This window comes from Procambarus clarkii, chromosome 34 (assembly GCF_040958095.1).
Source record: "Procambarus clarkii isolate CNS0578487 chromosome 34, FALCON_Pclarkii_2.0, whole genome shotgun sequence".
In the NCBI taxonomy this organism is placed as follows: Eukaryota; Metazoa; Arthropoda; class Malacostraca; order Decapoda; family Cambaridae; genus Procambarus; species Procambarus clarkii.
In genome coordinates this window covers 36,641,519-36,666,350 of record NC_091183.1, presented here as the reverse complement: position 1 = coordinate 36,666,350, position 24,832 = coordinate 36,641,519, and the positions used below count along the sequence as shown (strand labels likewise).

General features: G+C 42.3%; 3 protein-coding genes across 19 annotated transcripts in view; 2 read left to right on the top strand and 1 right to left on the bottom strand.

Annotated features, from left to right (window-relative positions):
- LOC123762051 (phospholipase D1) overlaps positions 1-10,506 on the top strand; it is a 38,285-nt gene extending 27,779 nt beyond the window's left edge. For all 9 annotated transcript variants that reach the window (XM_069335815.1, XM_045748270.2, XM_045748271.2 and 6 more), the window contains 7 exons: positions 1,062-1,163; positions 1,685-1,893; positions 2,404-2,529; positions 2,937-3,177; positions 3,522-3,731; positions 4,451-4,573; positions 4,733-10,506. In XM_069335815.1, coding sequence (XP_069191916.1) covers positions 1,062-1,163; positions 1,685-1,893; positions 2,404-2,529; positions 2,937-3,177; positions 3,522-3,731; positions 4,451-4,573; positions 4,733-4,834 — 1,113 coding nt within the window. In that variant the 3' untranslated portion in view covers positions 4,835-10,506. The remainder of the gene's footprint in view (positions 1-1,061; positions 1,164-1,684; positions 1,894-2,403; positions 2,530-2,936; positions 3,178-3,521; positions 3,732-4,450; positions 4,574-4,732) is intronic.
- A 579-nt stretch (positions 10,507-11,085) lies between these two features.
- LOC123762049 (dynein regulatory complex subunit 3) lies at positions 11,086-23,599 on the bottom strand. 5 transcript variants are annotated; one of them, XM_045748255.2, is made up of 12 exons: positions 23,314-23,597; positions 21,609-21,822; positions 18,594-18,727; positions 18,178-18,333; positions 17,530-17,699; positions 15,110-15,316; positions 14,825-14,965; positions 14,505-14,598; positions 13,425-13,544; positions 13,009-13,143; positions 12,117-12,316; positions 11,086-11,549 (listed from the first exon to the last, which is right to left on the bottom strand). In XM_045748255.2, exons 1-12 carry the CDS (start codon positions 23,488-23,490, stop codon positions 11,447-11,449), a joined length of 1,851 nt encoding a protein of 616 aa, XP_045604211.1. In that variant the 5' UTR covers positions 23,491-23,597; the 3' UTR covers positions 11,086-11,446. The 5 variants fall into 5 exon arrangements, with proteins under 5 accessions (XP_045604211.1, XP_045604210.1, XP_069191917.1 ...); XM_045748254.2 differs by lacking the exon at positions 14,505-14,598 and having other exon boundaries at positions 13,286-13,544; positions 23,314-23,598; XM_069335816.1 differs by lacking the exons at positions 14,505-14,598; positions 15,110-15,316 and having other exon boundaries at positions 13,286-13,544; positions 23,314-23,599.
- LOC123762050 (TOM1-like protein 2) overlaps positions 19,957-24,832 on the top strand; it is a 29,685-nt gene continuing 24,809 nt past the window's right edge. For 3 of the 5 annotated variants that reach the window (XM_069335819.1, XM_069335817.1, XM_069335824.1), the window contains exon 1: positions 19,957-20,931. In XM_069335819.1, the coding sequence (XP_069191920.1) occupies positions 20,922-20,931 (10 nt within the window). In that variant the 5' untranslated portion in view covers positions 19,957-20,921. The remainder of the gene's footprint in view (positions 20,932-24,832) is intronic. The other 2 variants (XM_069335820.1, XM_069335818.1) reach the window with 1 other exon arrangement.

The following is a 24,832-nucleotide window of genomic DNA, read 5'->3' as shown; positions in this document are numbered from 1 at the left end:
GCTTCATATAATTTCCTTTTGTCTTTAATCAGTGCCTCATTAACCACATAAAATGTGGTGGATCAAACATTGTGAGGCCCCTTATTCCTCTTGTATATATCCTTGACTTTAATACAGCAAGTTAGATTGAATTTTTACAACTAAAGGGATATACTATCCTATTCTTGGGCCTTTGAGGGCCCATGCTTCCATGTATTGTCACGTCTCTCAAAAAATGGTTTCAAAGCAAACTCTTTCTGCAACATTTCATCTACACTTGTTTCTTGCAACTGTTAATTTGCACTTCTATAACATTCTCCTCTCGCATGCAGTACAGCTATCCAAGCCATCTTCACAGTTTATTTTCTGTGTGTGTCTCTGGTAGCTTTTTGCCAACATATCTTATATATTTATTCTTATGATGACGAAACCACACATCGGAAAATGGGGAAACGATGTCATTTCTCCATTTTCTGACGTGTGGTTTGGTCATCATATCTTCAGCCACGTTATTGTGACTCGTTGTTACTATTTATTCTTAATTTTGTCTTATATATTCATTCTGCAATACAATACTGTACTTTAAAGCATACTAATAACATACTGTACTTTAAACTTACTAATAACTAACTGAACTTTAAAGCTTACTAATAACTAACACCGTATGTTAATGTTCAACTTGCCTTTGCTTATCTCATTTCTAACTATAAATTATTCCATTTTTGCTTTAATGCTGCTTTTAAAATAAGTTAGAGGACTATCACTTGTGCTTCAGCAAGAAGGTTGGCAAGTAGCCGACGTCTTCGTACCTGTGAGTTACAACATTCGATCACATTTGCCGTAGTTCGACCATACTTAGTTGACATTGTTCCCTCTACATTTATAAAATGATTTTCTAAGGTGGACTGAAAGAATATTTCAAATTTTAATACACTGTTATAGAAAATAATTCCTAGTAAAGTGTGTGTAATAAAGTACTTGATTTAATACCAGTTAAGGGAAGAGTAAGTGCTACTACCACCATTTGTATTTAGTATTGCTTAATAAATATCCAAAATGTATTTTTGTTCCTTATATTTCAGGTTAAACCTAATGCTAATTATCCATACTTGGTGCCGAGGTCGTACAACAGGGAGTATTTCGTGCCATCTAACATGGAACCTAAGCATCAAGTGAAGTGTCAGGTGAGGATGTCTCCAACATGTATTCGATGTATTTCATACGTTATCGAATACATCGATATTTCCAACATTACACTCTCGCTCTTTCTTCTTCTTTTTGCCTTATTTTTCAAAGAAGAACTATAAAACATTTAATAGTTTCATGCATACCTTTGTGCTTGTTGGGTTATATTTACCGCATTACAAAACAAGGTTTATGCTGCCTTGCATCCACCTGTTTGACATCAAATTGGAAATGGAATACATAAATAAATATATATGTTGGTAAAGGAGTTCACCATTAAGAGAGAAATTATAAATAGGTTGATGGGTAGCACATAATTAGATAAATAAATGGATAAAAAATAGGCAGATAAATTTGATGAATATGTATTTTGTTCACCATCCATTTTGTATTCATCCAGTTTGTATTGTGAATGAGTTATGTGTATGGCATGCCTCGGGAGGCACCAGGTTCAGGTGACCACGACAGCCTTCATTTAATGTTTTACAAAATATATTTGAATTTAATGTTTATTTTCCAGGTTGTACGTAGCGTGGGCAATTGGAGCGCAGGACTGGACGAAGACGAAGCCAGTATTTTTGCCGCGTATGTTGATCTTATTCGGAAAGCCAAACACTACATATATATAGAAAACCAGTTCTTCATCACATGTGGCAATATTAATGAACAGAAAGAGGTTACCAATTACATTGGTCATGAAATTGTGGACCGCATTGTCCGAGCACATAAGTAAGATTTGTGTGTTTAATCGCACGTTCTAAATCTCTAACATTATCTTATTATATATTTGATTTTTAAAGTTTCATTAAATGGTTTTACTGTTACTGTATAAAATGTTTTCTGAACTCTCATTCAGTTGCTCCTTAAGGTAAAGATTTGCTGTGTCTTATGACCATAATCATGCACAGGCTGGTCAACATAATGGCACCAGTACGACAGTACAGTACTACATTTAAATTAAGGCATCGCTGCAGAGTCATTTAAGATGCTAGGGAGTCACAAGAAAGACTATGTTCAGGCCAGGATGGCTGACAGGGGTATATTGATGATAAACTTGGACCCCTTCCTAACTGAAATTGAAATTGAAATAAGTTTATTGAGGTAAAATACACACAAAGGGATGAGGTAGCTCAAGCTATTCTCACCCCATTCAGTAAAAAAAGAGGTCCCGGTGGCTTCCTAACTGAGTAAGATGTTTTTTGATGTTAACTCAAAGCCTTGTTTTCTTAACATTTTTAGCAATGGTGAAGTTTTCCGAGTATTCATCCTGCTGCCTCTCCTGCCAGCCTTTGAAGGAATGATTGGCAAATCAAGCGGTATAGCAATGCAGTACATTGTATACTGGAATTACATGAGTATATCCCGGTAAGGCAACAACAGACTATTTGGATATAACTTTTGTTGTATTTAGGATAAAGTTGAGAATCATGAAGCACAGCACACCCTTGCTATATGTTGATTGTTAATTTATAGTGTGAGCTATTTTCAGGCAGTAGAACAGGCAAGCTTTATAACTTATTCAGTGTAACATCGAAAATCCTAATGTATTGGGTCTTGAAATCTTTATTATTGTTTAATTGCCAAGTATTTAGGGGGATTTTGTAACAAATATAACTCATCATGTTTTTGATCATCACTCATCATAGATTTTGATCTACTGTTTTAGTAAACTTAATATATAATGTATACTGATCACACATCAGTTGAATGCTATTGCATATTTTATTTATCATAAAAAAATGTAGTGTTTCAATAACTTTTTATTACTGCAGCGGTAAATCCAGTGTGATTCATTGCCTGAAAGAGCGTGGTGTCACAGACTGGGAGCGGTACGTGTCGTTCTGCTCCTTGCGTACACATGAGAACCTGGGCGACCATCCAGTGTCAGAGCTTGTATACATCCATTCCAAATTAATGATTGTAGATGATCGATTTGTTATTGCTGGATCGGCAAATATCAATGATCGCAGCCTTAATGGAAATAGAGATTCTGAAGTGTGTCTTGTCATTGAGGTAAAGTGCCTTCTTAATTTAATATTTAACTAATATTAAGACAAAATAGTTTGATATATATATACAGTAAATTGATTAATTTACAGTATTTGGATTACCAGTTTGCAGTTCTTTCACTGAAAGAATCTTAAGGTACTTTGCTGCATATTTTCATTCATATTTTTGTATTTGTTTGTAGTTAAGACAATTCCAAAAAAAACTGCTGATATATGAATGTTCAGTCTTGTATTTGATGTATTTGCAAATATTAATATTGTAAATACATTATTGTGGCCAGAATATTGCCCACCAAGCTGCACCAAGATTGCATAGTCAGTTTACAGTGTGTGATAATATTCTTACAGGACCAAGAGTTTGAGGAGAGTATTATGAATGGTAAGCCATACCAGGCTGGGGTGTTTGCCGGCAGTATGAGGAAATACTTGTTTTGTGAACACCTGGGTATCCAGGACTGTCAGGTGCCAGCCTTTGATGTTTGTGACCCCATCTCTGATGCCTTCTTTGTCAATGTCTGGTCCTACATTGCCAATAAAAACACATTAATATACGAGGAGGTGAGGTTCTACTTACAGTAGATTGATTATATTTCTTTCAAGATTTTTGTATTTTTACTCGTTAAACTTGTGTATGTCATTGAGGCACTAGAATGAGGGGGCTTATTTTTTTTTTACATTCTGCTTTACTTGTCTTTTTCTCATTTGTATATGGAAGATGCTTTCACCTCATGTCTGATCTGATATCGCTATTGTTGCTCTTAACACACACATTAGTTTCACTATGCGCTCTTATTACTCTTCTCAGGAGTTATTTCCATTTTGCTCTGCATTATTAACTCATTACTTTCTCCATTCTTGTGATTCCTCATTTCCTCCATTCTTGTTATTCCATAATTTTCTTTCATTAAAAAGCAGACATTAACATTCTTCTCACTTGTAGCAGCATAGTTTTAAACTTCATATCAGTCAGCAAGTTATATATTGTTTTGCTTCTTTCATTAACCTGTTTATCCATACATTCTTTCCTTCACTTTCCGATAAAAATTTAAGTTAAAATTTCTTAGTGATGAGCAAAATGGAGTTATTGAGGAATTTATGCCAGTCTCGCAGGTCTTGAACAGCATTTGCTACAAATGAAAGTCTTGAGCTGATACAACCTTTTTACAGACTCATTTAATATGTAATAGTTGATGAAGTTTTTAGTTATATCATGTGAACGAGATACAATATTTGGCATGTCTTGTTTGCACTATAATTTGACGTTTTCTGGATGACAGGTGTTCTCCTGCTACCCGTGCAACAGTGCAACAACATTTCAGGCAGTGGATGAGCTGAGAAATGTTATGACTCTTGCACACGTGAACCCAACAGATGCACAAGCAAGGCTACAGCAAGTTCAGGTAACTTGATGGCTCGGCATGAGTTTTCCAATGATTATAATTTTGTCGTACTGTATTGTGTAATTTTTAAGTTTTGTTTCAATGTACAGGGGATCTTGTGTAAGTCTTAAGCCTATAATCATTGTAATTAAATTGTTTAATAGTTTCCTTTTCTTGCAGGGACATTTGGTTCAGTTCCCTCTGGACTTTCTGAAGGATGAAATCTTGAAGCCAGGTGTGGGGACCAAGGAGTACCTTCTACCCATGGAGACTTGGACATAGAACACCACAGAATGTTCAGCTGCTATTCACATGCTGTGTTTTACATGAAAATAATTTAAGGAAATTTTATGCAGAGAAATTACATATTTAAATTGTTTAAAAACAAAAAGTAGAACATTTCTTGAAGATGTAAATTTTTAATTCTATTTAACATTTTAAATTTAGTCAGATAGCAAAAATGGACATGCAAGATATTTGATGGTGCTAGTCATATTTAGTTTGAAACAATTAAAAAGTTAGGCTACTATTTTATTTAAGTATATAGTACTGACACATGATTTTTTTTAGTCACTTCCTATATAATGATTAGGTAATTAAAAAATGCAGTTGAAAGTGGTTTTATTAAACAGGTTTTGGCTATGCAAGTCAGTCTAATGTAGGTGTTTCAGTAAGAATTTGTATTCCATAGAGATTTCTATAATGTGGATCTCATATTTGGTGGTTCACATAAAACCTTGACAACAAAACTGGGTAAATTCATGCCTGAATTTTTTTTCTTGTAAAAGAACAAATTTACACTTGGGGCTTTGTTGCTTTTGATATTGGCTGTAGATGAGCTGGTAGCCTCCTGCATGGAGAAGTATTATACCACACTTTTAGGAGACGTGCCATGTTGTTGAGAGAGCGCGAGAGAGAGCGAGCGAGCGAGAGAGAGCGAGCGAGAGAGAGAGAGAGAGAGAGCGCGAGCGAGAGAGAGCGAGAGAGAGCGAGCGAGCGAGAGAGCGCGAGAGAGAGCGAGCGAGAGAGAGAGAGCGAGAGAGAGCGAGCGAGAGAGCGCGAGCGAGAGAGAGCGAGCGAGAGAGAGCGAGCGAGCGAGAGAGCGCGAACGAGAGAGCGCGAGCGAGAGAGCGCGAGCGAGAGAGCGCGAGCGAGAGAGCGCGAGCGAGAGAGCGCGAGCGAGAGAGCGCGAGCGAGAGAGCGCGAGCGAGAGAGCGCGAGCGAGCGAGAGAGAGCGAGCGCGAGCGAGAGAGAGAGAGCGAGCGCGAGCGAGAGAGAGAGAGCGAGCGAGAGAGAGAGCGCGAGCGAGAGAGAGCGAGCGAGCGAGAGAGCGCGAGCGAGAGAGAGCGAGCGAGAGAGAGCGAGCGAGCGAGAGAGCGCGAACGAGAGAGAGCGAGCGAGAGAGCGCGAGCGAGCGAGAGAGCGCGAGCGAGCGAGAGAGAGCGAGCGAGCGAGAGAGAGCGAGCGAGCGAGAGAGCGCGAGCGAGCGAGAGAGCGCGAGCGAGCGAGAGAGCGCGAGCGAGAGAGAGAGCGAGCGAGAGAGAGAGCGAGCGAGCGAGCGAGAGAGAGCGAGCGAGCGAGAGTACTTAGTACTGCACATCAGTACTTAGTACTGCACATCAGTACTTAGTACTGCACATCACAAAGTAGTACATGAAAATTGTGTACAAATTATGCCATCGTTTGCATAGTAATTGTGACGTACATATTCTTTCCAAGTGGCTGGTGTAAATACTTATCTGTAAGATTATTTGTAATCAAAAAATTGTCTTCCATTTTAACAGTCTTCCACTGATGACAATAAAAGTAATACAGTATTCTATAAGAATTGTAAAGTCAGATCTTCTTATAAGAACATCAACAGCAGAATGACATACAGTATTTCTAAAGTTGTTTGTAGTTCTTAGGATGAAATAGGACCAAAGTACAACATTTAGACACCGTGGCATAATGGTAGCTTGTAAAAGTTGAACATCCAGATCTTCAGCTTTGTCTTTGATGTTTTTTTTAACACCTACTATTAAGCTCCAGCACTGATTATTGGTGCATTTGTTCCATTTGTTAGCCTTTCCACTGGAGACTTTCAGCGCCATGGAGAGGGGGGACCTGCTGCCTGGGTAACAGCTTCTCCCCCGAATCAACCTACCCTGGCTTTGCGCCCTGGTGAGGCCACTCCAGACCAACAACCAGAGCGCAACTCCATAGTCTCCTGAGACTAATGGATGCCTACTGTTCCTGTCATAAGTTATTTGTGCATCCAGCAGTAGAGACGGGTATTTGTGAGTGGGGTTGTGTTTGGCTGAGGCATTTCAGCTGCTTCTCTTGTGTCTACATCCTGTCTCTTGAAGAATGGGAAGGATAAAGCACAGATCACCAATCTATATCTAATATAATATATTGCTATATGATCATAATGTAAAGAGGAATAAATATTCAGTGAAAATTGTGTTAATGTGAATTCAATTGTTCTTGAGTAATGTTATTGTTTGGCTAATTTCCAGATAAATATTGTGTAATATTAATATTACAATATTGTGTAAGTATAATAAATATTATACTTACACAATTTTGTGTAAGTATAAACTGTGTTCAATATTAATATTGTTACCATGAAACAATCTATAGGGCATTTACATAATAAAACTTGTACTGAGTAAGTTTTACATAATGAAACCTGTATTGAACACTGTACTAGATGCTGGAGTTTGACTCATCAAGAGCCCCGTTGGTTTGCTCTTGCGTGATATTTTTCAGATATGCTAGGCTTAGGGTAAGTTATCTTGAGGTTATCTTGAGATGATTTCGGGGCTTTAGTGTCCCCGCGGCCCGGTCCTCGGCCAGGCCTCCACCCCCAGGAAGCAGCCCGTGACAGCTGACTAACACCCTGGTACCTATTTTACTGCTAGGTAACAAGGGCATAGGGTGAAAGAAACTCTACCCATCGTTTCTCGCCGGCACCCGGGATTGAACCCGGGACCACAGGATCACAAGTCCAGTGTGCTGTCCGCTCGGCCGACCGGCTCCCAGACTGTCTACTAAGTGCAGACATAAAAAACACATCTTATTTATTGCAGCATAATTGTAATAGATTGTGTTGGTAGGACAGAGTACCTTCCAAATACTGTCTCTTGGCAATATTACTCTGCATCTCAAGTTTCTTGCTACAGTAGCTTCATCACTAGACCTGGGCTCAAGGGCCTACGTATCACTGACTACACGAGAATGAGATCGGGCTCGATGTGCTTCGCCTCCTGGCGGTTTATATCTGACGCACTAATTACCTAATTGCCAAAGGTTAGACATACAGTATATATGAATGAGATTAAAAATATGATTAAAAATTAAATTATGATTAAAAAATTCAATTAAAATGGTGATTAAAAATAGGAGCGGCCACGTATGGCCAATACGCCTTCTGCAGTTGCCTTCATTCTTATGTTCTTGTGCTCTTTCTCAACAGTGTGGACACTTCTACAAGATTCCATTACATAAGCCTCTTGAAATTTTTGTAAAGTATTTTATGTATATTATGTAATTATGTATTAAATTTATTTGTATACTTTGTAAATGTAATGCCTGTTGTAGCTTTTAGGTTATATGCAATAAAAATATAATATATAATTCCTTTAAATTGTGATATTGTATATTATAGAAATTCAAGTTATCTAAAATGTAGTCATTGCAGTACTTATAAAGCTACAGCTTAATACTGTATTTGAATAGTACAGTAAGTAATATCTTTCTTTTCAATGTTTTATAAGTGGTTTAAATCTTGCTTGTCTGCAAGATTTTCCTTGGTCAGTCAGGTAAGATGCTACTAGTGAAGTTTGTATACAGGGTTTCATAATAATTTTCAATGCTTAACCCTTTCACTGCTTACGTCATTTGTGGCTAAGGAAAGAAAAATAAAAACTTTTAAGAGTCATTCATGTTCAGTCCCGGTACCTAGAAAAATATATGACCCAGTACTCAGGTTTTCAAAACTGGCTCATGAACCCAGTAAATGTAACAATCTATTGACAACAGAATTAAATGCCACCTCAGATGGTAACATCCAAAATGTCACCAAGTTCTAACCCAAAAGTTTATTTTATATATTTGTAATACAGGGTATTAGAAAATGTGTACTGTATAATTTTTCATGGTATGTGTATAGAAATAGCATTACATTTTCTTTTTATAAATAAAATAAAAAGGGGAAGAAAAGTTCTTTGCAACCTTCTCATTGCATTTTATATTCAACTTCTTTAACGTTGTGGATGGAATTGGCTTCAACAACCTCCATTCATTCAGTGCACTATTTGCTGACTACCCAAGCAGGGTATGAGAATTTCCTTACATCTCTATGACTCATTTGCTACATGGACTCGGTGATCTGTGTACAATAGTTGTTTCTCTTGCTTTTCTTCTTGTCTACACACTTGTAAAATAAAATCTTGTATTTTTACTTCCACTTTTTTCTGGGAATGAATTAAGTAAAACACATCAGAAAGGATTACACACAACATATTCTGCAAGACACTAATACCCACCATTTTTATATATGATTTGAATACATAGTGTTGTATATGTTACTGTTGAGCAAGGCAGAGCAAAGTCTAGCTTTAACCACACGCTCAGGTGAAGGTTGTGTCCAGTTCAGATTAACACGATTGGAGTCAAATTTACTACGCATATTACTACCTCTTAAGCCTACGATGAGTAAGTTATAGCTCTTGGTTCCCACCTCACAGCTATTGTACCTGATACAGTTATACCTCTGACATACTAGTGGCTTATCACTCTTGATATTGAAGTTATGAATGGAGATGGTTTTCGTAGCCTCTGCCTCCATGGAGCTCATTCCACTTACCACTTACTTTGCATATGAGTAGTTTCTTATATTTGTCTCATTTGTTTCAAAATTTCACTTGTGCCCCATCTATATTTTATATATGGTGATCATATCTCATCTAGTCCTGCTTTCTACTAATATCATAAGACTGAGATCCATTAACTCAACCTTATAGCTTTGCTACATTTTAGTTTCTAGGATTAAGCTCATGTAGCCATTTGTTTTCTCAATCCTGCAGCTTGTTTAGGTTGTAATATTATTTTGCAGTGTCTGCCATTATTATCATGTAAGATATTACCTACTTTGGAAGGTCATTCATATTGTTGAGAATCGGTAGGGTTGGAAACGCTGAACCTTGCAGTACTCTACGTACCACTTTCCTCCACTCTTATTTCCTTACTCGCTATGACCCTCTTGTTTGTTAGGTGCTCTCTTAACCAGTCCATTACCCTCCCAGCTTGTTTCTCTATCTTGTGTACTAGCCGTTTATGATGGGGAGAATCAAAAGTGTTTTGACAGTCGGGAAAATATACTTCACCAAGCCCATTTTTTTCCTTGTTTTGAGTGAGTCAAACTGTCTGGTTCATCATGCACAATTTAGTCTATTTAAATAGAAGTTGTCTATGTTAAAAATTTGTCCTCGCAGTTTCCATAATTTACAGGAGAAGTACATCACTGACTCAGGTATATAATTCACAACTACTGTCTCTTTCCTTTCTTTAACAGGATTTGTTTGTTTCTCTGCAGCCTGCTCTTGCCTGTATATACAGTACTCTCTTCAGATTTCATTTGCTACTGTTGATTGCCATGTCACTATTTCTTGTTATAATTTAATTTGCCAATTATCACACTTAGATCTTGCTTATTTTTTTCAGTGTATTCCAGCTGTTTTGTGCATTGGCAGTACACTAAACTGCAATTTCGTGTCAATTGCATTTTATTTCTGGCACCACTTTCCCTCAACCTTAAGAGTGTGTGGCACTTTCTGGCCTCCTTAGTTCTTCTCACTACCATGGCTAATGTATGTCAATGCAGGCAATCATTCTGTGAGGTTTTCAACAGCCCTTACCTGTAAACCTAATCTAGTGTGTTTGTGTGTAAATAAAGTGTGTACTATCCATCTCTGTATATCATTTTCATGGCTTGTTTCCTCTAGGAACTCCTTTCATTATTGAATATGTCAACAGTTGTATATATATGTTATACAGAGACAGTAATGATATACCTGTACTGCAGTGTAAAGTTTATTTGTTATCCATTACATGGCTGTTGTATAATGTAACTTTGAGTGTACTACTGTATATGTTTAATTTTTTCCTGCTTTTTTAACCGGATTATTTGCCAACGTTCAGCTTTTATGCCATCCCATGGGAACTATCTCATCATGGTGGGGGAGGAGCTTGCATGCTCTGATGCTCCAGGAAATAGTCGAGTCGAGCTTGCGCTGCCCCTCAGGCCAAAGGTAGGAGCCAGACTGTTTAATGTCTGGCTCCTGATGACATGGTCATCATTCCATGACTTGCCACAACTGATGTACTGTAGTAAGTATTGACCCTGTGCTGAACCCCTGGACAATCTCGGTAATTTGCACACACACCCTTGTCAAAAACTATATAGCCTTCCCAGCTTGATGCCTTCTTTTGATAATTAATTACTTGTCAAAGACTGGCAACATAGGCAGCACAGTAACAATAAGGCAAACTGTCATATGTTTTAATTATGAATACATTGTATAATTACAGCACTAAGTTGCCACCAATACAAGCATTGGTACATTCCCAATACCATACAAAACCCTAACACAAACTATTGCCATGCACAGTTGCAAAAATAAAAGACATAATACAGGGATACCAAATAGAGATAATAGAAAATACAAAACCACCTACCTAGAAAATAAAACACCTAAAAATTTTGAAGATCACATAACTGTCTTAAAAAAAGACAAAAAATGCTATGCACAGTAAAACTTAAAAGGCCGCTTTGTATATTTCTGAGTTCATAAATGTAAATTTTAACCAGATTTTTTATTTTTTTTTTTTAATTTTAACCAGAATCTTCTATTCATGAATGCTCGGCAGAGCATCATAGAGGAGCTGCCTCTGTCTGGCTGTCAGCGTGGTAATCTCTTCCACTCGTCTCCTGTGTCGTACCCACTCCGCTCTGGAATATGTCAGCAAATTCACAAAGTCGTTTGCTTTAATACAAATACATATATAGACAGTACCTGGAAAAAAGGTTCTCAAAAGAAATACTGTATTTGAATTTGAGTTCTATGTTATGGGATGCTCAAATATGGTGAGAGTTGTAGTAGAGATGTATTGATTCAGGCCTCTATTGATATATTTATTTATGAGAAAATATGTTGGGTTTTGTAAACATTTTGGAGCATGCATGCAATATTCACATGAGTACAATAAACAGCAACAATTTTGCCAATATGTATTGATCAATAATTTGCATACAGGTAGCATAAGATCTCACAAAGTCACTGACTAGTTTCACGTCTCAGGCAAGTCTTAAAATTAATACAGTATTAGATATTGAAAGATTTTTCCATTTTACAATGTAATGGGGATGGCACGAAGTGTTGTTTAGATAGCATGCAAGAGTATTAGGCGAGGCAAAATATTATGGAAAGCTGAAACAATGCTCAGACATTGATAGCAATAGGTCACAAGTGGCAAACTATGCTATCTTTAACACCCAAATCAAGATCTATTGACTTACTTTGAGATCTCCTGAAGTGTGTGAGTAAGCCAGTGTTGCAAGTGATGCCTGAGGTCAACTTCCCTGGAGTCAATGAGAGCCAGATGACGGTCATGGATGCCAGCTAGAGCTGATGTCAGTGTATCACTTCCCTCAAACACTCGGGCTGTTCGCTCCTCGTCCACACCCTTGCTGCTTCCAACACCACCATCCTCCACTACCTGCCAAGAAATACACCTTGATAGATGCCACATATTGCATATCAATGATGTGGATATTACAAACCACATCATCAAATTAATAGCCAAATCTTATACGGGGAATGGGGCTGATGCCAACCTATGACAGTCCCTTACCACTACTTTATCATACAGGAAAGTTAGGTGAGGCTAGTCTTAAGTGTATGGCCTCCAACCTTGGACAGACAGACAGACATTTTCTTTTATTTAGCTGTGACAAAGTACTGTACTGTACACTGCTGGCAGATTGATTGTACTTGAATTCATCAGATCTACCTCTCCTAGCAGATACAGTATTTTGTTTGTTATATAATCAGTAATGATGTTCAACATTGATTATTTTATTTAATGTTACAAATGAGGGGAGGGCATTGGAGACTTTCAGCGCCGTGGAGAGGGGGGACCTGCTGCCTGGGTAACAGCTTCTCCCCCGAATCAACCTACCCTGGCTTTGCGCCCTGGAGAGGCCACTCCAGACCGACAACCTGAGCGCAACTCCATAGTCTCCTGAGACTGATGGATGCCTATTATCTCTCGACAAATTGGCGACTCAAAACATTGTCGTTAATATTACCAACTCGGGCAAGGGAAACAAGTTCCCCTCCTTCAGTCCCTCTGATGATTGTTGCTCCGTAGATTTGTTTACAAGATCATTTCTTTAGTTTTAAACTTACTTTGGCTGTAAGTTCTCTGAGACGACAGTAGAAGGTGTAGGCGAGGCGTCGTCCCTCCTGCAGGTCCATAGCAGCGGCCTCCAGGAAGTTCCCCACTAAGGTCCCCAACTCCTCTCTGGCGCGGTCAATCACGTCCTGCATAACATTAACGTCTCTCATGACCCAAGACATGAACACAACATGAACATAAAAGGTTAGAAAGAAGAATATTGCACAAGTGACGAAAATATGTATATATATATTCTCATATCAACTTTTCTCTATAGTGTGACCTCACTTGTACTGACAGAAAATGCGAAGACCAGAGGGTGCCACATGCTTCTGAGGTGCTGCACTGAACATAATACTGTAGGTGCCAAAGCTTTATTCGGAGCCCGCAGTTCATGTCGTTATATTCATCCACCGTGCTGACTGACCTTGACTTGGTCAGCGAGTGTGACCTCGGCAGTGAGGAGCTCTTGTGAGGCATCATCCAGCAGGGTGTCAAACTGTTCCCGGAGTGCCACTGCCTTCGTAACCCTCGTCTCGTGTGCATCCTGAAGTATACAACAATTCATCACTTCAACACAGTCGCACTCTAATATAGTATTATAGTCTTTAGCTGGGCTATGTCCTGATCTTAACTTGAACGTGAACAGTCCATGATCGTATCGAGTGACGATTTTTGCAAAACTGTACTTGTGGTCGATCTCGAACCCAGTAATGATGTGACAATGTCTACTGAATTTTGTAACTTGCTCATCAAGATTGGAAGTTTCTCAACTAAATGAATTGTGGGGTTCAGTCCCTGAGCCCATTATGTGCCGTTGAAGCTATAAGATGCTTATTTTAACATACTAAGTAGGTTAGGTAAGGTCTGTGTTTTCTATGAAGCTTTTCAAGGGAAACTATTATGTTTAGTATGTCACCTATGCACGCAACTAATAAGTCAATATTGGCTTATTAAATTTGCGAGAACGGGTTGCAAGATTTCCTACAGAACCTCCTACACACGGAGGCCCAAAGAACCCAAATTTCGTGGGGTTTCCAGGGGTCCCCAATGCAGGGGCCCGCTTACAGTCTGTGATCTCACCCTTAAAGCCCTCTATCATCATGACAAGTTGGGTTAAATTTTATTTAAGGGTGTCTGAATCCATACCGGACACTGACTTGACTCTCACTCTGGAATTTATTATGCAGATTAAAAAGGTAACGTGTGTGATATATAGGACGGGTTTGGATGCATTAACAGTAAACAGATGAAGGCGGTAGTAGCAGTAATATGGAGGAAGAACCAATCTGGAACCAATCGTATTGGTGTATGCCTTTCCATTGGAGACTTTCAGCGCCGTGGAGAGGGGGGACCTGCTGCCTGGGTAACAGCTTCTCCCCCGAATCAACCTACCCTGGCTTTGCGCCCTGGTGAGGCCACTCCAGACCGACAACCAGAGCGCAACTCCATAGTCTCCTGAGACTGATGGATGCCTACTATGGAGGAAGAGGTAATGTGTAGCCACCTGGTCGTCTCCGAGACTGGCCTCCTCTGCGGCTCTCAGCTCCCTGCCAGCTGCCACAACCACGTCTACTTCTGCCTCCACCCGCCGCACCACCCTGCAACACAGGCTCCTCTCTCAAACATCACTCTACCCGGGTAAGTACTTCACATCTTACTGTCAAGAGCCACCAATGTGTCATGTGAGTCATGTGACCAATGAAGTGTTCTAGAGCCTCTCATTAATTGGGTAGTATAGATTCGCTTTGTAAAGCATGAGGGGGGGGGAGGTCATCTAGAGTCACCTTGTAACCCACGGGACACTAAAGCCGAGCCATCACTTACCCTCTGGCATGAGTGTCTGCATTGTTCTTGGCAGCGTGGAGGGCGTCCTGCAGCAGCCTGAGCTCCGTCTGGCGCTGGTCGTCGTGAGCCAGACCCGCGTTGAACACCCGCAGACACACCGCGTTGAACTGGTCCCGGTACCTCGGGAAGAAACATGCGTTGGCTTGCCTTATATTCCTTCCTACAAGTGTTCCTATACACCTTTAACCCACCACCTATACATCATCTTCTGACTATCTACCCATCATCTACCCATCATCTACCCACCAGAGGATCCCAGCTCACTTGGTCATGAGGGAGTTGGCGCCTGGAAGGTGAAGAAGGACTCCCATATCTTTGTCTCCTCTGAACATCCTTGCAAAGAGCGAGCCATCGTTGAGGGCGAGGACGCCTGCCCTCCTGTGGTGCTCCTGTGAAGTCCTCGTCACTACCTCCTGCTCCTCCTGCTTCCTGGCCTTCTCCTCCTCGGCCTCCACCACCGCCACCTCCGACCTGCCAACCACACCTCGGCTATAGTAACGTCCAAGTCTTAGTTCTTATTCTAAGTTTAATCCTCTATGTAACTTCCTTGCGACTAGGTGGGGGGACTCACCTATGTTGTGCTTGCGGGGGTTGAGCTTTGGCTCTTTGGTCTCTTTACCCGGTGTTGCTCAGGGTGACGGAGGCCACATCTTCACTATACTATCTTCATCACTGTAACCATCTTCGCTATACAACCATCGCCACAATTGCTTCACTAACAACGGCTGTCATCTTTACTGAAACACAGCTTGCAACACTGTGGCCATCTACACTACACACGGCCACACTCATCACCTTCACATGACCATACTCATCACTAACCATCAACACTACACATCACTGTAACGACCTTCATTGCCTGCTACCTTCATCTCTGTAACCATCATCACTACCCGGGCACCGCTGCCTCTATCTACATACTTGCCTCTTTCACAGTCAATATTTAACTATTAGAGCGATTACTGGGACAAGGATCTGGGATCAGACGGAGGGAAAGAACGGTGCCCACCACTTGGACCGTCGGAGATCAAACGCCAACCTGCAAAAAGGAAGGCTATGTCTGTACCGACCAGTTCAAGTTGCTGAACTAGAGTTGGCGGCAAAAAAAAAGTTATATATAGAAAAAGAATCAAGTGATGTGTGTGACGGCGTTGGGAGAGCGGAGGGCGTCACTAGTCTTGGCGGCGCCGGGTACGGACGCCGCGCTCTGCCAGTAGAGGCGCTGCTTCTCTAAGATCATGCGCAGCAAGTTACTGCGCGCCTCCAGTTGCTTGGCGGTCCGCTCGTCCATCTTATGCACCTTCCTTTGTTTCTTCTCGCGGCGCCTGACTTTCTCCTGGTGGTGCTCCTCGCGTTGCTTGGCCTTCTCCTCCCGCTTCTTCAGGACCCGCTGCTCCCGCTCGTAAAGCTTGCGGTCTATTTTCTCCGTTTTCTTTAGGAATGACTTCAGCGACATTTCCTTCAGGGAAGGCTGCTGGGCGGCGGCTTTGAAGAGTTTAGCCAATGGCGAAGGTCCTGGGGACGGGAGGGCAGGACCTGAAGACGGCTTGTCCGGATCCTCTACTATTGGGTAGTCATCAAACCCTACTGTTGGGTAGTCATCAAACCCTAATGTTACGTAGTCAGCAACCCCTCGTTGAGTCGTGCCCCGGGATGAGGCATTGGAGTTGTTCCCGGGGCCCACCGGGGCGCTCTTATTGGGGTTCACCTCGGGGGAGCCCCTCGACCCGCCTGCCAGGGGGGCGCCGCCCCCGGGGGTCTGTGGAATGGTCCCCGTGTTGGGCCTGCTAGGCCCCCCCACCACGTACCCTGGGAGCGTGGGGCTGCCCGACGCCACCCACCACCCCAAGCAAACTACCAAAATCACTTGTGGCAGCATTTCTGTTGTGTTATCAATTAAGTTTTATAAATAACTTGATTAAAAACAATAATTATATCTGAAAATGATATTAATGTGTGTTAATAATGGTGGGAAGATAGATTACCTTGAGTGTTGGAGAGGAGACCCGGAGGAGACTCCTTCACTGTAGACTCCTTCAGAGGGGACTCCTTGACTGTAGACTCCTTGAAAGGAGGCTCCTTCAGAGGAGACTCCTTCACTGTAGACTCCTTCAAAGGAGACTCCTTCAGAGGAGATTCCTTCACAGTAGACGCTTTCAGAGTAAACTCCTTCAGAATAAATTTCTTCAGAAGAGATTCCTTCAGAGAAGACTCCTTCAGACGAGAGTCCTTCAGAGAAGACTACTTCAAAGTAAATTCCTTCAGAGTAAACTCCTTCAGCAGAGACTGTTTCAGAAGAGACCCCTTCATTGTAGACTCCTTCAGAGTAAACCCCTTCAAAGGAGATTCCTTCGGAGGAAACTCCATACGAGTAAACTCCTACATAAGAGATTCCGTTAGAGGAAACTTCTTCAGAGCAGAATCTTTCATAAGAGACTTTCAAAAGAAATTCCTGGAGAGGAGAGCCTTCAGAGGCTCATGGAAGGGCGTGTGGCATCTCTGTTGGAACTGATATTCAGCTCCTGGACTCCGCCTCTTATCACGCATTCCAACAGTGACAGACGTGTGTGTGTACATATGGAGGGCTGCCATGGACGTACCTGTAGAGGAGGGCTGCCATGGACGTACCTGTAGAGGAGGGCTGCCATGGACGTACCTGTAGAGGAGGGCTGCCATGGACGTACCTGTAGAGGGTGGCGGCGTGGGTGTGCTGGTGATGGGAGAGTCTACGGTGGTCTAGGTAGACGAGAGCAGGGAGGTAAGCCAGGACGCGGGCAGGGTAGTGGTGGTCACACAGCGGGTTGTTCGCCAGACTCAGGCTCGCCAGACTCCGCACCTGGCGTAGCGTCCGCACCTGCAAGCGCCCGCTTCATCAGCCAGCCTGCACCGCACACACTAACTCCAGCCACATAATAATCTAATATCACTAAATGTTCTTCATGTTAGTACTATGCGCATTCAACGCGCTCCTTGCGTTGAGAGTACATAGCAACACATAAACACTCCCCATAAGAACATAATGGGAACATATTATCTCGAAGACTCGCGCCACAAAGCTCCTTGTATCACATGTACATTACTGTCACGATGCCTATTAATTCCCTATGTGTGTGTAGTTGAATATGCCCTACACTACCATCTACAAAAGCAGCAATGTTTGCTAAACTAGCTCCTAAAATACAGCAATGTGTGCTAAATTAGCTCCTCAAATACAGCAATGTGCGCTAAACTAGCTCCTAAAATACAGCAATGTGTGCTAAACTAGCTCCTAAAATACAGCAATGTGTGCTAAACTAGCTCCTAAAATACAGCAATGTGTGTGCTAAACTGACGTCATCCATGCTGGAGATGCTGTTGTTAGCGAGAGTGAGGACGTGTAGACGAGCCAGCGGCTGGAGGGCACCTCGTTCCAGGCCTTCCAGGCAGTTGTTGTGTAGCGCCAGCACTTCCAGGCGCCGCAGGCTCCCCAAGCCTCCCACCTCACTCACCTGCGTGAGGAACATAGCGTGAGTCTCAAGGACACTCACGTCACTCACCTGTGTAACGGGTGAGTATCAACCACCATCAAGAACAAAACAATTGGGGGGTAAAGTGAGTTGTTATACACTCTTGTGTGAGCCGTTCGACCTTATACAGGACAAACGGTCAAGGATACTTCTCTTAAGTACTGCCTAGCACCACCAGTGGCATGGTCATCGTACTCAGTCATTATTGTCATTATAATCATCATAATTATAACCATACTCACCTGGTTGAAGGAGAGGTCGAGCCAGGTCAACATGGAGAGCCTCTCGAGTCCTTTAGTGTGGGTTAGGGAGTTGTTGCTCACCTCCAGATGGGTGAGGTTGGTCAACATCCACAGGAAGTCCAGACTCCCCAAGCCTGAGTCAAGCACAGATTTCAGAGAATATAATTACGCGTGATGACCTGACCTTTGGACACTCACCAAGGCGCTCAAATCAAATCAAATGGCTGTAAAAAAGACTGTAAAAAGCTGTACCTCTAAGTACATCAAACAAGGTCATCAAACTATTATCTTACTCCCATGTGATATATATTACCTATCTAGTTAACTCGTTAGTATTTTGTTGCTGTTCACAGATAATTTATGTTAGCTGCTTTTGTTTGTCGGGAGATGGAACTGTATTTTTACTGTACCCTCTTATCATGATGCGGGGTTCCTGGGAATGTATTTAATACCATTATGTTATATTTGTCATTAAATTACAAGATATTTTAATGATTAAACTAATTGTATGTTTTGCATGACAACACTTTACCCAAAACGAGTTCTACATTTAGGTATATTTCGGATGTAGCGATACACTGTTGTGTTGGCAGAGAGGGAGCATGGATGTATTATGGTTACAGAGAGGGAGCATGGATGAACCATGATCACAGAGAGGGAGCATGGATGTATTATGGTTACAGAGAGGGAGCATGGATGAACCATGATCACAGAGAGGGAGCATGGATGTACTATAGTCACAGAGAGGGAGCATGGATGTACCATGATCACAAAGAGGGAGCATGGATATGTTGTCGTGCCCTAGAATCGCTTCAAACACCGCCAATGTCCTGACCTTTTCTGGTCCAATCCAAGCTGTTATTTCGTGGGTTGACAAGTACCGGAAGCTCTTTTCCCAATTCTAAATGTCAGCCACAGTTTATCTGCCGACTGGAGTTCTGTAGCACAGACACGACGTCTGTGTCAACCGTCCGGATGAGGATCTTGCGGTATCCATGCTGTACAGCATGCGACACAGGCAACAACATGCGACTGTCGGGCTGCTCACGGCTGCATGGAGTGAGTGATGCCAGATCCACTATAGTGGGGGGCTTGCTGAAGACTTGCCAAACTTTGTGTTCCTCGTCGAACCATTTACAGACAGCTTCTGCGAGTAACTTGAACACTTCCGTCTTGTTTCAGTCTATCCGGAGGGAGCTAAAACAGCTTCATAATATTGCTGCTGTAGCTGCCACATTACACACTATCAAGCGTTAACTTTTGTTTCACACCGTTGAACTGTCAAAGTTTGACGGTAGTAGGTTGTGCAGACACGGTGTCTTCCATCGGGAATTTGAGATTAGAATCTCCGTGGTCATCCTCACCAGGACAAGCAACAGTAGCGGCACAGACCTCACCAGGGCAAGCAACAGTAGCGGCACAGATTCTTCTTGGTGTCCAACTGGGAAACGAGTGAGAGCACAAGTGGACTCACCTAGTGGCGGTCCACCTGTGCTGCACCAGGAGGATAGTCTGCATCTGCTCAAAGGCTTCAACAAGCTCAGACCACAAACTCTTCATTGGATGCCAGCAGAACATCTCTCCTCTTCGTAATTGTTTCTTGTTGTGGGTCATGCCTCAAATGTGCCAACACCTGTGTCAACATCTGTGTCAGCACCTGTGCCAACACCTGGGTCTTCCAGAGCCCGCGGTTTTGGTATTACTATAATAATAATAATATTTTTATTTACAAGAAGGTACAATGGCTTGGTGAGATTACATTAGTGATATTTTTTCATTCTTGCAGGCAAGTCCTTAATCTAACATATCAGGTAAGGTGTAAAAATAGATTGTAGCAAGGTTTTATAACAGCGATATAAACTGACAGATGATTACACTGGCAAAGATTAAGTACTTAGACTTAAGTAATATATATTGGGGAAGTGGGTAGTACAAGATACGGGGCGAGTTTGAAGCACAAGATAAGAAACTATGAGGATGAAATTAAATACATTTTGGCTTTTACTTTTGAACAGAACATAGGCTGGACAATATTTTAATTCATCAGGGAACGAGTTCCAAAGACTGCCAGCACAGTGACAAAGCACTAACAACACGGCTAAGCTAAACCAAACCAAAATAGCGTCAAACTTAACACCTAGACTATCTCAACCCTGGATTTCTTCCTATCTTTAGTTCCGCTCGGCGAAGAGGCACATAGTTCAAACGTGGGCAGAGAATGTGCACACACACACAGGCGGTGTTGAGTGGGTCTGAGGACAGCTTGAGATAAGAGCTGCAAGGGGGTAGAGACGGAGGGACGCCGCAGTCTGACTGTGGACAGCGAGCATGGCGCCAAGTAAGTCACTCTTTACCGTTTGGCATGACAAGTGTCCGCCCTGGAGGGAGCTAAGGGACGTTTACCTGAGGGTTGCTGACTCTCTAGTGGCCTCGACGACGATAGGAAGCCGGCGGGTTGTCTAAGGTTTCGCTCCGAAGGTGTACTGAGCACAGCTAGCAGTCACTGTTTCTCAGGGCGTGATATTTGACAGCCCTAGGCTGTGACATGACGCCCACGGGTGTGTAGTGACAGCTTATAGACTGTGACGTGACTGACCCGAGATGTGACGTGACAGGTTGAGATGTTACGTGACACTCTAGGGTGTGAACTGATACGCTGGGATGTGACTTGACAGGTCGAGATGTGACGTGACAGGTTGAGGTGACGTGACAGGTTGAGATGTGACGTGACAGGTTGAGATGTGACGTGACAGGTTGAGATGTGACGCACCAGCGCAGGATGTGTGAACAAAACCCTGGGATGTGACGTAACGTCACATTCCAGTTCCCTCCGCCTGACATGTGACGTAACAGAACGGAATGTAATATGACAGCACGCGGGGTGTAACGTGACACCACAGGATATGACGTGACCGATAACATTACGACAATCTAAATGTAAAACAAAGCGAAAACAGTACAATAAGACCTTCTAAACAAGAGAAAACGGAATCCTTAAAGGGGGTGACTACGTACCCTTAAACTGGAGTGAGAGAGTCTTGACATGGGCGGTGGTGGTGGTGGCGTTGGTGTGGGTGAGGGCGGGTAGGTGGGGTTCCTGCTCTGCCAGGGCCTCCCCTACCACCTGCAGGGTGAGTGGGTCCATCTCCCCCCACTCACGCCCACGGCACACGCCCACGCCCTCCTCCCCTCCGCTCTCCTCCGCTGAGGTGCGCTTCGACGTCTGGATCTGTAACCATATATATAATTCGTCCCCTGATGATTCATAATGTTTGTTTATTTATCTCAAGTAAACAGCAACAATTTGTTTTATTTTGGTGTTATTTGTGTTTACATGTATAGTTGTGTATTGAGTACATTATTATTATCATTATTATATTTGTCTAACTCATTAAATTTATTTACAACTCAGACACATTAGTGTCTCCAGCTTACATCTATATGCTCCCTGGTTCTACTGTTTCTCGCTTTAAACAATTTTCCTTAGAATCTTGTATATCATTATCATATCCCCGCTGTTCCTTTCTTTTGCGGTATGGTCAAGTACAGATTCCTGTGTGTTTCCTCGTACCTGGGGATGTGTCGTGTTAGAGAGAAATATATGTAGTAGATATAATAGGGGAAAAATAGATTGGTTAGAAATCAGGGTCCAATAGCTAATAGTTCGATTATGCAGGCACAAATAATAAACGCACACACACACACGCGAGACATCTACTAAAGCTAGAGAAGGAGGCTGGTGAAATTGAAGAGTACTCTAGAGAGAGCACCTCCCAGGAAGGAAACAGCAAAGGTTTACAGTGTGTGTGTGTGTGTGTGTGTGTGTGTGTGTGTGTGTGTGTGTGTGTGTGTGTGTGTGTGTGTGTGTGTGTGTGTGTGTGTGTGTGTGTGTGTGCGTGTGTGCGTGTGCTTGTGTGTGCGTGTGCGTGTTTACTCACCTAGTTATGTAGTCAGGAAGTGAGTGCTTCCTCCCACGGCTGATAGCGTCAGATCAGTGAGTCACCCCTATGTATGTATGTATGTGTGATGGTATCATCATCATATAATAATTATTATTATTGTTACTGATAATAATAAATAATAGAGATATAATTAATTCTAAATTCTGTTATAACAATAAAAATCAAATACCACCTATATACCGATTATTATATATTGGTCACTCTCAGACACATCGTGATGCGAATAATAAACTCGAAACATTCCGACATTTTGAGATGCATTTACGCAGTAATTCTATATCAGTTGGTGTAGCTGTAATGGCGTCGTGCCAGGCCCAGATATACGGAGTTGTGAGCCTATATTAATTAACCCTGGGGGAGCAAAACATGCTCGACTAATGTTGCTGATTCAGCGTTCAATGTCGTCGTTGTTGTTATAGATTCAGCTACTCGGAACAAGTTCCAAGTAGCACGGGCTATGGTGAGCCCGTAACTTTCCTGCCACAGGAGCAGGGCAAGTAGCACGGGCTATGGTGAGCCCGTAACTTACCTGGCACAGGAGCGGGGCAAGTAGCACGGGCTATGGTGAGCCCGTAGTGGACTTACCTGGCACAGGAGCGGGGCAAGTAACACGGGCTATGGTGAGCCCGTAATTTACCTGGCACAGGAGCGGGGCAAGTAACACGGGCTATGGTGAGCCCGTAGTGGACTTACCTGGCACAGGAGCGGTGCTCTGTGCGTTCAATATCGTTTGCCACCTGCAGCAGTGATTGGATTACCGTTGAGCGTAGGGATGAGACTGTCGCCATGAGGCCGCTCGAAGACTCCTTACAGAGACTCATGACATTCTGGAGGTTCTCCTCATCACCATCATCATCATCATCGTCATCATCAGTCACGTCATCTTCTCTCATTGTGTTGTCTAGGGAGCTCAACCCTCGCTCTCTCCAGCTCATGGCGGCTAACACTTCACTTCACAGCTACCTTAAAATTATATTTCACTCGTCAAATAACACTGTTTTTATTGCGTTTCCACGTTAATAAGACTTCCTTATCAAGTTTGTATACTATGGACTGGGAGTATTATTTTAAGCCTGACAAACTTCTGGACACATCCAAGCAACTGTTTTGGCGTCATGGTTACTATGGTTACCGGAGGACTCTTACATTCACGTTTACATTAATAATATGTTTTCCAATATTAATTCACAAAGTGTTTAATTAAGGCTAATAATGATTACCAGATGTTTGTGCTCAGAACGGAATATAGCTATTATTTTACAATTATGTTGCAAGAATATGGTATCAAAATCTCGCAAATTTTACCTGAATTTACCCGAGGGCCATTAACACTAGTGGTCTCGACGAGGACAGAAAGCCGGTGGCTTGTCAGAGGTCTCCCCCATTTGCCCTGATGATATTTGCCAGTTGGATTTTAAAATTTAACAGAATTTTAGCATTTACGACTTCAGCGGGTAGGCTGTTCCATGGGTTTATGAAAAAACATGTGGGTGAAAAAACATTTGTTCTCAGTCCTACATTGTGACTTGGTGAGCGTGAAACCGTCGCTCCTTGTTTGTGTTACATCTGATCTTTTGCAGAAATTGTGCGGATTAACATCCTCCAAAATGTTTAGCATTATAAAAATTTCAATAACATCCGCCCTGGCATGTTGTTGGCCATGTGGCCCTCTTCCGTTCCTGATACGAGAGTTGACAGCTCTGGAATTATTTTTGTTGCCCATTGTTGCTCTTTAACAGGTCACAATGTAGAACTGAGAACAGGAGATCCTTCTTCACCCACAAGGTGAAGACCCAAGGAACCGCCTACCCGCCGAAGCCGTAAATGCCAAACTCTTAACATTTAAAGTACAAAGATCATGTAGGTAAATGGGGGGAGGGGAAAACATCGACAAGCCGCTGGCTACTTGTCCTCATCGAGGCCACTAGTGTCAGTGACCCTCAGGTAAATTCAGGTAAATAAAGAAATATACGCCGCGCGGGTGGTGAACAAGTATGGCGTGCACTGGAGGCTCTAGAAGCCACCTCCAACCCCAACTAAAAGTCCGGATTTGACAGAGAGATAGATCTTATGTTACATAATACTTCAATTACAAAGCAACAGGTATAATAAGGCTAATTATCCGGAGCTTAGTTGTTAGACCTCACTTGCTCGTTATACAGTCACTGATGTTGTGTAAGTACAGTGCCATATCATAGTGCCACAATAGATGCAGCCCGACAGACGTAGTCCCCACAATAGATGTAGTGCCACATTAACAATTACTATCGCTCACAT

Bases quoted from the DNA above. Each gene is read 5' to 3' on its own strand.
- LOC123762049 (XM_045748254.2), bottom strand. From the start codon at position 23,490: ATGAGCTGGAGAGAGCGAGGGTTGAGCTCCCTAGACAACACAATGAGA. The intron at 14,966-15,109 runs GTGAGCTGGGAT...TTTCTTCCCGAG, and splicing joins GCCAACTCCCTCATGACCAA to GTACCGGGACCAGTTCAACG. The intron at 13,545-14,824 runs GTAAGTGATGGC...TGTATACTTCAG, and splicing joins GCAGACACTCATGCCAGAGG to GATGCACACGAGACGAGGGT.